Source organism: Pseudomassariella vexata (genome assembly GCF_002105095.1).
Source record: "Pseudomassariella vexata strain CBS 129021 chromosome Unknown BCR38scaffold_1, whole genome shotgun sequence".
Classification (NCBI taxonomy): Eukaryota; Fungi; Ascomycota; class Sordariomycetes; order Amphisphaeriales; family Pseudomassariaceae; genus Pseudomassariella; species Pseudomassariella vexata.
The window spans coordinates 3008938-3021527 of NW_024467956.1; the positions used below are offsets into that span (position 1 = coordinate 3008938).

The 12590-nt window shown below is 50.1% G+C and overlaps 4 protein-coding genes across 4 annotated transcripts; 1 reads left to right on the forward strand and 3 right to left on the reverse strand.

Annotated features, from left to right (window-relative positions):
- Positions 1-2115: 2115 nt before the first annotated feature.
- On the reverse strand, positions 2116-6010 carry BCR38DRAFT_470624 (Sec8 exocyst complex component-specific domain-containing protein). The gene is made up of 2 exons (XM_040862839.1): positions 2969-6010; positions 2116-2911 (listed from the first exon to the last, which is right to left on the reverse strand). The coding sequence occupies exons 1-2, from the start codon at positions 5536-5538 to the stop codon at positions 2242-2244; spliced, it is 3240 nt and encodes a 1079-aa protein (XP_040721329.1). The 5' UTR covers positions 5539-6010; the 3' UTR covers positions 2116-2241.
- Positions 6011-6730: 720 nt separating this feature from the next.
- Positions 6731-6946, reverse strand: BCR38DRAFT_329421 (uncharacterized protein; the record flags this gene model as incomplete). The annotated part of the gene is made up of 1 exon (XM_040854882.1): positions 6731-6946. A coding segment is annotated over one exon (216 nt), but the record flags the coding sequence as incomplete, so codon positions are not given.
- A 2556-nt stretch (positions 6947-9502) lies between these two features.
- On the forward strand, positions 9503-10130 carry BCR38DRAFT_404787 (acetyltransferase; the record flags this gene model as incomplete). Its single annotated transcript, XM_040857881.1, has 2 exons — positions 9503-9671; positions 9727-10130. The coding sequence occupies 2 exons, from the start codon at positions 9503-9505 to the stop codon at positions 10128-10130; spliced, it is 573 nt and encodes a 190-aa protein (XP_040721331.1).
- Positions 10131-10274: 144 nt separating this feature from the next.
- On the reverse strand, positions 10275-11166 carry BCR38DRAFT_330419 (short-chain dehydrogenase; the record flags this gene model as incomplete). Its single annotated transcript, XM_040854960.1, has 3 exons — positions 10275-10582; positions 10651-10753; positions 10825-11166. 3 exons carry the CDS (start codon positions 11164-11166, stop codon positions 10275-10277), a joined length of 753 nt encoding a protein of 250 aa, XP_040721332.1.
- Positions 11167-12590: the final 1424 nt, after the last annotated feature.

Here is a 12590-nt window from a genome sequence, read left to right on the forward strand (position 1 = left end):
CTCAGGAGAAAGCCGTTGATTTAGCAGGCAGGTGCTACCCAGGTGGGTGCTAGTGATGAAGGCGGGAACGAGTGTGAACCTTCTGTGACGAGTCGCAGTGAATCAGCAAGCGAATGGAATTGGCTTTTGCCCCAAGTCGGATTTCGGGTTGACGGAGGGAAAGGAGCACTCAGGACACCTGCGCCCTGGGAAGGGGTTGAACGGCCATATAAATGAAATTGATTTTCCGCCGGAACTCATGCAAGTTTGGCGGTCAAGGGCAATTAGATACAAGGTAGCCGTCATTGTACCACTCAACTTAGATGGTACCTGTCCAGGACTCCTGGCATTTCACGGCTGATGCAGACTGCGGACCACTGAGCAGAAGAGGGAATCACTAGTACTCCGTAAAATGGCAGGACATGGCTAGGAGACGGGGGTGAAGGGTGTGGGGCCATCACTTGCAGCTGCGAAAGCAGTGGCCGGCAAGCAGGTGGACAAGACGGTTGATAATCGATGTTTGTCGAGTACAATCCAAAACGCCACCAGCTTTATCTGGCTGCCAACCTTGGAAGTATTGCCTTGTGATACTTAATAGCAGAGTTCGTTATAGTCGGGTCGTTTTAAAGATATGGTTGAAAGCTACGCAGTAAAACCAAGGCCTTGCTCTTGATGCACAAGGGCCATTGGTCGCTACGGCAGTGGACGAACCCAGGTCACAATACGTCATTGCTATTTCACCTCTACAGCCACGCGTCTGGTCAAATATCCAGTGCTCCATCTTCTTCTTCTTCTGTACTTTTTGATCTTGCCCCTTTGACTGGGTCTTTAGATCTTCCTGGAATCGGGGCATTGCTGCTGCTCTTATTGGCTACTGCAGGAAGCAATTTACAGTACCGTCCGACCATAACACCATGCACTTCAACAGGCACGCATTTCCATCCCCCCCCCTTTCCTGTTGCTTTTGAGCTAACGGGGCGGGGGGCGGCGCCATTGGATACCCGTGGACAACAAATTGTACACAACCGTTTCACGTCCTACGCCACACGCCTGACTGGCTGCTTGCTACTCCGTTTCTTGGGGACCGACATCGTATGCACACCCGCCCAGACGACATCGCATTCATTTTACAGCCTTGTGCATAGGTAGTACAGAATTCGATTTGTGTATACATCTAAACATCATTTGTCAGTCGCAACCACACGTACACGCCAAGAAAACAACTGATGCGCGCCTGTCTGACCACTGCGAGTTACAGACCCGTCAGCCTTTCTTGTGCCAATCGCATTAATGGTTTGGACGTACCGGTGGTAGGCACTCCGTACAAGTCAATTGGTTTCTAACGCTTCCAAGGTTCAAGACGGCGCTTGTTCAGTCAAGCGTTCGTCCAGACGCTGCGGAAACTTGACTGATGTCAAATCTTAGATCCTCATGAATGCTGCTGAGTAGTTGCATGGGTTGCTTCTCACGGCGCACACTGCAGCATCGCCAAATCAGTTACAAGTAGTGATTGTGTATCCGAGTATTGTAGATCTTGTGGCTATATTCGAGCACCATGTATACGCATGCAAGGAGTGTAGATCATGCCGGTTACAACCAGTGACATCTTCAGGAGCCAGCAGCAGCTTCCGGCTTGTCGGTTGCAAAGCGAGCTCTTTGGGGGGCAAATTTTCGTTTAGATGTCCAGGTGTCTGAGATCACCAACATTGCATAACGCGTATTCGAATACTGCCAACCCCATGCAGGTGTCCAATATTCTATGTTCATTGCGGGTTTTATGACATTAGATGACTGTACCGACTACCTGTCGTTGCATTTATATGCTCGTCGTCAGCTCTTGCAAAATCAATCATCACGCTCCAGAAGCAGAGTTTAGAAATGTCAAGTGGTTCACGCGTCGAACTTGTATCGTGTGTCCATTCCATTACTTGCGCGTGTCGCCTTTATTGCCACATGTCCAACGTCTTACAAGTTGCTCAAGTGACGGTGGCAATACTTATGAAACAATGCCGAACTGTCGCACTAAGGCAGTCTAACGGTCAAGTGCATAGTAAGCGGCAATGAACCCCTATACTGCCGCTATGGGGGCGCTCAGATCGCTGATTGGGATATCGCAAGACATGTTCAAACAACACTAATGCCACGGTTAAAACGATGCATTGTATACACTAAGGGTAAGCCCCGAACACCGTACGTAGTAAACCCAAAGAACCCGCGTTCCCTCTATTCCAGAACCAGCATCTCGTTCTCGCCGCAGAGAATCTAGCTCTGCCACATGTACTCGCTCAAACTCAGCACCTTGTCGCCCATCTGCCTCTTAGCAGCAGCTGCGATGCCGCGCTCCGGGTTCGCCAATTGCTCACTGTAGCACAACTCAATGAGAGCCTTAAGCTCGTCGTAGCTGAATTTATCGGCACTTCGTACAGCGATATCCTGGCCCCCATTTTCTCTCTCCTTGTCGTTCTTCGCCTTCTCGACGATGCCGTCGGGTCCGGCTTCGAACAGCGAGAAGTAGTTTGCCGCCCTCGTGAGATCAACGCCCGCCTCGATGTTCTTGAGGTTCTGCTGAAGCACCAGGATGTTGAGTTGCATCCGCTCGCAGCCCCGCGCGTTCATCGGCTGCGTGGCAAGGGCATTGCTGACGAGGTAGGAATTAATGAGCAGTCCTAACCCAGTCCGTACAAAGGCGATTTCGGGATCTCGTAAGTAGCGCACAGCTGTCTCGTCGTAGGCGACGAGCTCGGCGTTGAGTGTGAGAATGTCCGGGTCCGGGTCTTTGATTTCCTGATCCAGCGGCAGGACGTAGGGGGCTGTAGCCGGAGATAATGATAATGCGAGTGAGTAGATAATGCGGCAGCGGATTTCCAGGTGTACCGTCAATAATACCGTTCCAGCCAGTTCTTCGTAGGCGAGCACGATGCTATCGAACGATCTATGACGTGTAAGTAAGAGAAACTTACAGGTCGCATAGGGCAGGGGAAGTACTTACTGCACTGTTTCCTGTGTCATTGGCAGATACACAGGGCCGTTTTCATCACTGCTAGCCTTGTGAGGGTCATTCAGGAGAGTCCAGCGGCGGTTCTGATTCTTGGGAAGTGTTGGTCGCGAAGAGTCCGTGTCATGACTTGTGATGTGCCTCAGGCCTCTCACTTTCACTGACAGCCACTTCATGCTTGTGTACAACAGGCAGAGTGAAGATATGACATCCCGATCTTGAATTATGTCGTTTGGCTCGAGTGGCCTTTCATTTGTCCGCATGATGAGTAGTCCGATCTCCTTGTCCAGGAGTTCATGGTCTACCGTCTCCGATGTCCAGAGCTTCTTGATGGTCTCTTGAATATCGCCTTCGGTGGTAGCGATTTCGGCAGAGAACCTCAGAGCCTGTTGTGGTGAGACCGATTCCAAGGCCTTTGCAACCAATGATTTGTACCAGCCGAAGCAGCGTTCGTAGTACCTGTTCATCTGCGAGAGAATGAGGGAGCTCAATGCTTGATCATGTGGAATTGTGCCAAGCATGCGGCAGAATGCAGTTATCACTGCAAAGAAAGCGGTAGTGCCCTTGAATACTGGCCGTCGAGCCGCCAGGCTCCAATTGGAGTCTAGTTGGAACGAGTCCGCCTCTCCGAAGACCGCATCACTTAGTTTGCCCAGAGTTTCGTCAAGCTGTGGCTGGAAGACATTCACGAGGAAGTTATCGAGGAACGATGTCAAAGTGCTGGCAGCCAGATCCGATCCAGGTGGGACAATGACCTTCAATCGCTGAAGGAAAACGAGCGTTGGAGGAAGCAACAAACTCATGTTGAATACACTAGGCTCAACCAAAGGATTGTACGAGCCGGGTGATGTTCGATTTTCGAAAGCACCGGCATTTGCGCTCTTTCGCGAGTCCTTGGTGGCCTTTTTGTCCGGATCCTTGCCTTTTCGAGAGCTAGAGGTAAGACCAGGCACTGCGGCCCGTACGATGCCATCTAAAGCCTCGTATTCGGCGGCTATCTCTACAGCTTTCGGGTCCGTCTCTGAAAATTTGAATAGATGCTCCCTGGACGCATCTTTCGAGCCGTTGGCATTCATTCCGGGTTTGGGCGTAGTATTGAAGTGGTAGACATCGGCGTCAGTGGTGACATAGTTGTGTAGGAGGGTGCGAATCTCATTTTGATAAAGGTTCCACAGCTCCTTGAAGCTCCCCAGGAGTGAGTTATTGTTGCCAGAGCCTTCTCGCCGGATGAGTGCTTTGATAGTCTCATGGAAAACTCTATGACCCTCGGCAATGGCCTCGAACTTGCCGTATAGGGTCCATAATAGGTCATAAATGACATCGGCTCGCATCTGAGTCCCCCGGTTGCCGTACAGATGGATGCTGTCGGCATTCATCGATCCACCCCGTAAGGAGCTTGGGTGCCTTTGATCCACGTCATTTATGGTCTCATTCACTACCGCAAAGAGCTCCACCGGAAGGCGTTGCTTCAAAGTATCAACTGCAGCATCCAGCTTTCCGAGCTTGTTCAAGGACTCGACAACCAGGCCAATATACCAAAAGGTGTCTGCCTCAGGGTTCTTGGCCGGATCCTCCGTTACTGGTTGGTGCAGGTCCATCGCATCGAGAATGATATGAAACGGAGTGACCGCCGGCACATCGTTATAGGTCTCCTTCAATGTACCTTGGTTCTTGGACAAGCTCTGCCATCGCTCCTGGCAATAGGGCGACTTCAGGTATAGGTGTTCGTGCAACTCCTCCACCAAGATATCCATCAATGCCGTTTCTTGGTTCGCAAGATAGCTTCGCAGATCGCTCAATGCCCCGATATCGTCCAATTCGGGCTTCCTTAGCTTGCGCAGAGCGTTCTGCAGGACTTCAACAGCCGTTAAGAAGCGTTTTTCGGATATGCGCGCCTCGAGCTGATCGGGTACTATCCTGAGGTCTTCTAGTTCATTCAACGTCTGCAGTACATCGTCGTACATCTGAGATGTCTTGTACATCTTCTTGAGTTCTGGATCCGTAGCGCAAAGGCTTGCCCGCGATGCAGTCAGCGATTCTTTCAATGTGCGGACTCGCTTCTGGGAGGCTTGAATGCTGCCCTGGATCTTGTGGAAAGTGCCAATGGAGCTGTTGAAGCCCTGGTGATGCTCGTGGACCAGTCCCTTCAGGGCATCTTGTAAGTATTGATGCGTCTTCTGGAACTTGCGATATTCGTGGGCACGGCCAACTGAGCTATTATCGAGGAGCTGCAAGGCCATCGACGCAGGGATGCAGTCAGTCTCACACATGGCCGGCCATTCGGCCCTGACATGCTCGAGAACTTGAGCTATCTGCCGCTCGGCGCTGCTTTCCTGTGCTCTTTGCAGCCGGGCGGCAGAAGATGCGCCATAGCTGCCACCAAAACCGGCGCCATTACGGGATGAAATATCGGGAGGTGGTCGTCTGTTCGATTGGAACTGTTGCGGAGGTGAACCGTACCGGTCGTCGCCGAATGGATCATAATCATCCTCCTCTTGTCTTCCATATGAGCCATACCCATTCGTATTCCCATTACGGTACGAGCCGGCGTATCGGTTTGCCATGGTTCAACGTTGCGGGACGTCTGGCGCGAGGATGATTAGAGGTGTCGCATTGGGTTTCGTGGGCATACTGGGCCCTTGCCCCCGTCTGTCCAAGGCCAATCCCAGAGAAAAACGTCGGAATTCTGTAAAATCAATTGCCCGTTGTTCGTTGGTAGACTGCGGGTTGAGCAATTGAATTGTTGATGTTGGCCTTTCCACTAAGTTGAGGTCGGTGTCAGCGGGCTGAACTCACTTTAGATGCCGGCTACTACAGGGACCAGCAGCGCATAGACTAAGTGAGTTCGGGGTGCAGAACTTCACACACCCAGTTCTCATATCCTCGAGCCATGTCGTTTCATACATCTTTTTCTGCATTGAACTTTGGGATATTCTGGCCTACTTGTGCATTATCCATCTTCAATCATCGTTATTGTTGATAGTACTTAATCATGTGTGATTATAGCTCAGCCACGGGCAGCTTTTACGATCGCGGCTTGGACGCGGCTGCTACAATGACCCCGAAAAAGTCTCCGGACACCCACAATTAAGTCCCGACAATATAATACAATCAACAACTTCAAAGATGAATTTCTTAGCTAATTTACGCTTAAATTCTAATCTGTAACTTGTAAATTGTGAAGGTCAACCCTCGCAGACTCACTACAACCAGGTGACGTACAGCTGGAACACCTGCCATGGCAGTGCCAGATGGGAAGCCAATCATAACCCCTGCAGGAGCCCCGCCAAGCGTGGACGACTTAGTCGCGCTCCCTCAAACCTAAGTTTGTGATCTTCTTTCCTTCGCTCCTTAGAGTAGAATCTTCGTCGATAGCACCTAATCGAGGTCTCTACCAATGCGATGCAACCCAGGTCGTGACATAAATCGTCTCTTATTTAATAGTACGAATACTAGCCCCTTGCTTTTCTTACCGCTATAAGCCGTCGCGGAAGGGACTTTATAAGACCGCGTACGTACGTTAAAATCGACCTGTAACCACGTATCCTCGATCACTACCCTAGCCTAGGCCTCGTAGGGGACGTTAGACTTTAATTCGGAGAAATTAGGCTCTATTTCACGTATTTTAGCCTTTAGGGCTTTCTATACGTGCTTAATAGGGTTCAGATCGGGGCTATAAGCGGGCTACTTAATCGTCCAATACCGTAATCCTCTAGCTACCTCTGTGTATAGCTTAACATATGTATTTTTGCGTTATTATGTATAAAGGAATCTCCTAGCTCGTAGAATAGAAGCAGCCCTTGCTGACTGTAAGGACACTCTAGAGCGCGGAGAGTCTAGATCGCCGTCGTAAAAGACTAACTTCGATGCGCCCCCTTCATCGTCCCTTAACCAGATCATACCCCACACTATAATCGAAATTTGTAGGCGCCCGTAGTTCTGTAGGTTCACGAGATCCTCTCTATATCTCTCGTTCGTATAGCGGAAGACCTATTAGCCTGGAGAGTCGGGCGAATTCTGGACCGTACACTCGTTGTGACAGGCTGTGCCTGATATGGGATCCGGAGCTGTAAGGACCGTGCGTCCGGATCCACCAAAGGAACCATCGAGGGCATACAAAACATAGTCCGTGTTCCCGGGACAACTCGCATATTTTACTTTCCTCCTCAGTTAGATAATTAACAGTATTTGGCCATGTTGAGCTGTATAGTTTCGCAGTGAGCCCATCACACTCGTACGAGAAGAGTATCCGTATAAGTTGCCGGATCTAGGCCGATATACGGTGCTGGCGTGTAACGAGGATACCACACGTCTCACAATATAATAGTCAGGTAGTGCAAAGGGCAGCTAGAAGTAGGCCAGTGTATGGGTGCGTATATTGCAAGACGTGTGGTATCCTCGTTACATGGCGGCAGAATTTAAGGCGCTCCTTCGTATCTTCGGCTGTTAAGATAATTCGCTTTACCGTACGCTATTTCTTCAGGTGATAATAGTGTAGAACTGCCTTAATAGTGTCTGGGTGTACCGATATACCTGCCTTACTGGGGTACGAATCTTACGAGATACCCCGCCCTCGGCTTTCTCTATCGACTGTAGTTAGCTAGATAGTTGCTGCGCTTTCTGAGGAGTAAAAGCAACTAAAGGTGGTGATATATGAGGTGGAGGATCTGGTGTATGAGGCTCCGGAGGATCACAGGATACGTCGACTAGTCCTTCGGAGCCTAGGGGCCATATACCAGTCTTCCGCCAGCCAGATTTAATATTTTCCGTAGTAAAGGCTCTCTCCGAGGCACGTAGATATGCTTCTAGCATACGTTGCTTGTAAATTGGGGCTGTAGCCTTGTAGGAAGCGTAAGCCCTGAGCTCTTGGCGGTAGTAGGTCTTCAAAGGTGAGAACGGCCCGATATCGCACGGCTGGAGATCGTCACTGCAGTGTGAGGGTAAATACAGCACGGCGACTCTATTCGAGTAGGCTTTCCACATAAATTCGGCATGAATATGTGTCTGGTGGCCGTCGAGGATAAGGAGTCGCCATTCGGTACCCCTAGGCTTCGTCTCGGGGAGAAAAACCTGATCTAACTACCTATTTGCGATAACTTTATTACTCCAGCCCTTACTCGTCGCGGTGTATTCCCATTCAGGGATATTTTGGTCTGGGAACCACTGTGCTTAGACTCTCTTGCCGGAAAATACGCAGACAGGTGTACCCCGTTGGGTATGCGAAATGTACTCTAACCAGGAGCACCACGACGAAGCGTCCGACTTTGATACGCGTACCCGGCGTAAATTAGACGTCCCAATAACCGTACCATGCCCAGATTCCCCCTCTTGGACACCTGTCTCATCCATATTATACTCGTTGTCGGGTTTGATACGATACTTCGTACGTAAGCGTTCGAGGAGGGTGTAGAAGTCTCGGATCTCGGTCGAATCGGACGCTCTAACTCGGCTAGCATCTACGACGCGCCCAATTTTGGTACGTATCTGTGGATGGCGGCTAACGAAGTGATCCACCCAGTGTTGGCCGAGTGTATTGTTATCCCCTTGAGCAAGGAGGATTTCGGCAGCGAAGTCGGCCACATAACGCTTGCTAGGAGCCCGTCCACACACTTCTTCGTGTAGGATCCAGTTCACGATAACCTCCTCTTGCTCTGGAGTCAACTTTTGTTGCCTGGAGGCCGCGTCGCGATGCGAATTACCGTGACGAATACGGTAGGACAGTGTAGTCCCCTTGATACCGTACCGATGAGCTGCTACGGCCCGGGAAGAGCCCTGACGGACAAGCTCTTTAGCGCGTTCGATTCGCTGCTCAAAATCGTCCAGACTATTCTCCACTGAATTAGCTATTTTGTACGTAGATAGGGAGCAATTGCGAGGTAAATTGAGAGACGTCGTGTTGTTGAGGCGTAGAAATTCCCTGCAAAATGGGGGTGCATGCAAAAAGGTGGTCAATGCGGTTAGATATCTCTTATTTCTTACGCTTAGCTTTCTAGGGGCACCTGTCCGCTTCCTCGTAGCTATAGTTTTCGTTATTTTGGCGCGTCCGGCGATATCAGTGATAGTTTAGGGCCTTGACATGCCGAACGCGTCTGCTACCTCCTTCCGACTTATACCACTTGCCCTAGCGGCTATAATAGCGGCTCTAGCTTCTGGACTGAATTCGCAATTCGTGCCGCGATTACTGCTTATTTCTATAGCAAAAGCTCGAAAATCTATTACAAATTAGGGTTATAATAGCTAGTTGAAATCAATAGGCTGATATTGTTGTTATTCTGATTACTAAATTGGGGTGTGGGGTGTCCGGAAACTTTTTCATGATTAGTGTATCTACATGCAGAAGCGGAGCCTGTAACTGAGAACAAGATACTTCGTGGTTCGTGACTGAACCTCAATTTCATCCTCTTGGCCACAGCAAGCTTTCTCCACAAATATCCAATTCACTTTGAGAAGGCAGCTTGAGACGTCTAAGGAGACTTCTGGAGCAATAACTGCCACCGATACTAGTGAGCGCCAGCATCAAGCCCAACCATGGCATCCCTCCGACGCTTTCGGCCTGATGATCTCAACAAGATCTCCAAATGCAACTTGGATCCCTTGACCGAGACCTACGACTTGAGCTTCTACATGCAGTACTATGCGAAGTGGCCCGCCATGTTCCAGGTTGCCGAGGATGGTAACGGCAACATCATCGGCTACAGTACGTGGGATCCCCGGAGCGAAGTGTCGGTAATGTGAAACTAACTTGGACGCAGTTATGGGCAAACTCGAGAGCTCCCCGGATTTCATGAGACGATCAAAGCATTTCCTCCCTTGGCATGCCCACATTACTGCTCTGACTGTTGCACCCGAAGCCCGTCGCACCGGCATTGGCAAGATCCTAACGGCGCAACTGGAAGCGGCTGCCGACGTTGGCGATGCTTATTTCGTCGATCTGTTTGTGCGCCGAAGCAACACCCGAGCGATCAACTTCTATAAGAGCCTGGGCTACACCGTCTTCCGCGTGGTGAAGGACTACTACGGCGAAAATGTCAACGACCCCACGGCGTCTGGAGAAGATGCCTACGACATGCGGAAGCCGATGAAGCGCGACACGAAGGGTGAACACGTCCGCGACAACGGCGAAGAGTTTGAGGTGGATCCTGAGGACGTTTTTTGAAGTGTGTGGATGGAGCTAATGCGTGAGTATTTCAGGTCAAGAGACATGATTTCATGGTGCACTCTCAAGAACATCTGCATTCCTATGGCGCTACGGTATCATTGGCGACTACTTGAACCAGTGTTCGAGCGATTATGCCCCTTCTCACCATGCGCCGTCAACTGAATAGACGCTTCCGCTTACGTACTTGCTCTCGGGACTCAAAAGGAAGACGATCACATTGGCGCACTCCTCCGCTGTTCCCTGTCTGCCCAAGGCCGCTCCATCATCAAAAGGCGCACCCGTTGGTCGATCATGGAGCTGCCAGGCTTTCTCCATTAACGGAGTGTAGATAGCCCCTGGGGCCACAGCATTGACACGGACTTGTCGCTTGCCGTTCTCTTTAGCAGCACTTTTCGTTAGTCCTATCACGGCATGCTTGCTCGCTGAATAGGCCCCGTGGTTTGCGAACCCTAACATTTGTTAGTAAGACGTAATGCGTAAGGCACACTAAGACCTTCTGGAATAGACTGGCAAGTACCTTGAATACCCTGAATAGAGGAGATATTGACTATAGAACCCCCGTCTACGATCTTTCGTAGCTCGGCCCGTAGACAATACATCGTACCGGTCAGGTTGACTGCCTATGTATCGATGAGGCGTTAGCATTCAACTATCCTTAGGGCTACATAATCTCTCAGACTCGAGTACGGACCATGATCTTATGCCATTCGTCATCCTCCAAGTCTGCAACGGCGCGAAGGCCGTGGTGTTTACCGATGATGCCAGCACAATTTGCCGCTCCATCAATTTTGCCGTATTTCTGGACGATACCGTCGATCCATGAGTCTACCTCGTCTCTTTTCGACACGTCCACCTTGGTCACCGAGAAGGGGACCTTCAATGCAGAGAATGCTTCCTCCGCCTTCTGTAGTGCGTTTGGGCTCACGTCAGCGATGCAGACTGTGGCTCTTTTCCGAGAAAGAATCTGTGCCGTCGCTAGTCCAATGCCGCTCGCAGCGCCAGTAAGCGCGATAACCTTGCCCTCAAGGGACATCTTCAGCGTCCGAGCAATCCTATAGGTGACGGTGAAGAGCAAACCAATACTTGCGATTATCCTACAGACCGATGATCGAGTTTGAAGTAGATAGGGTTATTGAGCACTCGAGGAACTAATTATTATCGTTCTGTAGAATTTCGGGTAGGAAGAGAGGTTCAATCCTCTATATACATGTTACGAACCGTTGGTTCTAACCTGGCCAAAACCAACCCGACAGGCCCTACAATAGGCCATGACGGAACCCCGCAGGAACAACTAGGCCCCCGACTAAAGGAAAAGGTCACGTGATAGGGATCACGCTTGGCAGAGTGATCCCCTACTTGGGATCACCAGGAGCGACGTGATCCAAGTGATCCAACGAGATCAGTGAAGGAGAGATGGATATATAAGGGACAGGACTCCCAGGCATTTCATAGATAGACAGTCTCTACTTCAGTGATCAATCTAAGCATCAATCTAACCCATTGGTGAGGCAAACTGCCTTAACGACTGTGAAGGTCAACCCTCGCAGACTCACTACAACCAGGTGACGTACAGCTGGAACACCTGCCATGGCAGTGCCAGGTGGGAAGCCAATCATAACCCCTGCAGGAGCCCCGCCAAGCGTGGACGACTTAGTCGCGCCCCCTCAAACCTAAGTTGTGATCTTCTTTCCTTCGCTCCTTAGAGTAGAATCTTCGTCGATAGCACCTAATCGAGGTCTCTACCAATGCGATGCAACCCAGGTCGTGACAACGACTCTATTCCCGATTACCCTACTTGAATACTTCAGTTACCCAAAGCACTCTACTCCATGCGTCAAACCCCGATATTATTGCTTGAGGACTCCGCAGCAGGACTTACTTACTAGCACAAACCCCTACAGACTCTTTAGTGGTTTACGCAGCTAGACTATTAGAGGTTTCGTTACAATACAGCTTATCTGAATAATCTGAGCTATATATATTAGTAGAGTTTACCCCGCCTCTAGCGCTGTTTTAGGCGTATTTTGGACACCTGTATATCTCTAAGCGAGTGCAGTACTAGATACCAAATATTGCTAACACGTTCCTATAAATATCGGAGCAGGACCAAATGACTCCTCACCCAGCGGCATTTCGCTGTAAAGCGGAGCGAGCGACTCCTCTTATTGTTACTTGATACTTATCATCAGAGGGATACAATTCGGACCAAAAAAAGGGCTGATATGAGTAGACGCAGTGGTAAAAGTCTCATGGTCTAGATCAAAATTATTGCTGACTCGAAAGACTGGATGGGGAGCTGTTATGCCCGCCATGCCCCTCAACTCGACCATTTGTGATTGTGCCCAAATGCGTACTTCTTCGGTAGTAGAAAGAGAGATATGTCCTCTATTAACAGCTATTCTATCCTAGGAATAGCGCTAGCTGCTGGTGTTGCTGGTCATGAGGGGAAGTTTGGAG

Excerpts from the sequence above, each read along its gene's own strand:
- BCR38DRAFT_470624 (XM_040862839.1), bottom strand. The coding sequence starts at position 5,538 with ATGGCAAACCGATACGCCGGCTCGTACCGTAATGGGAATACGAATGGG. Across the intron at positions 2,912-2,968 it reads ATGACACAGGAAACAGTGCA|ATCGTTCGATAGCATCGTGC; the intron begins GTAAGTACTTCC and ends TACACGTCATAG.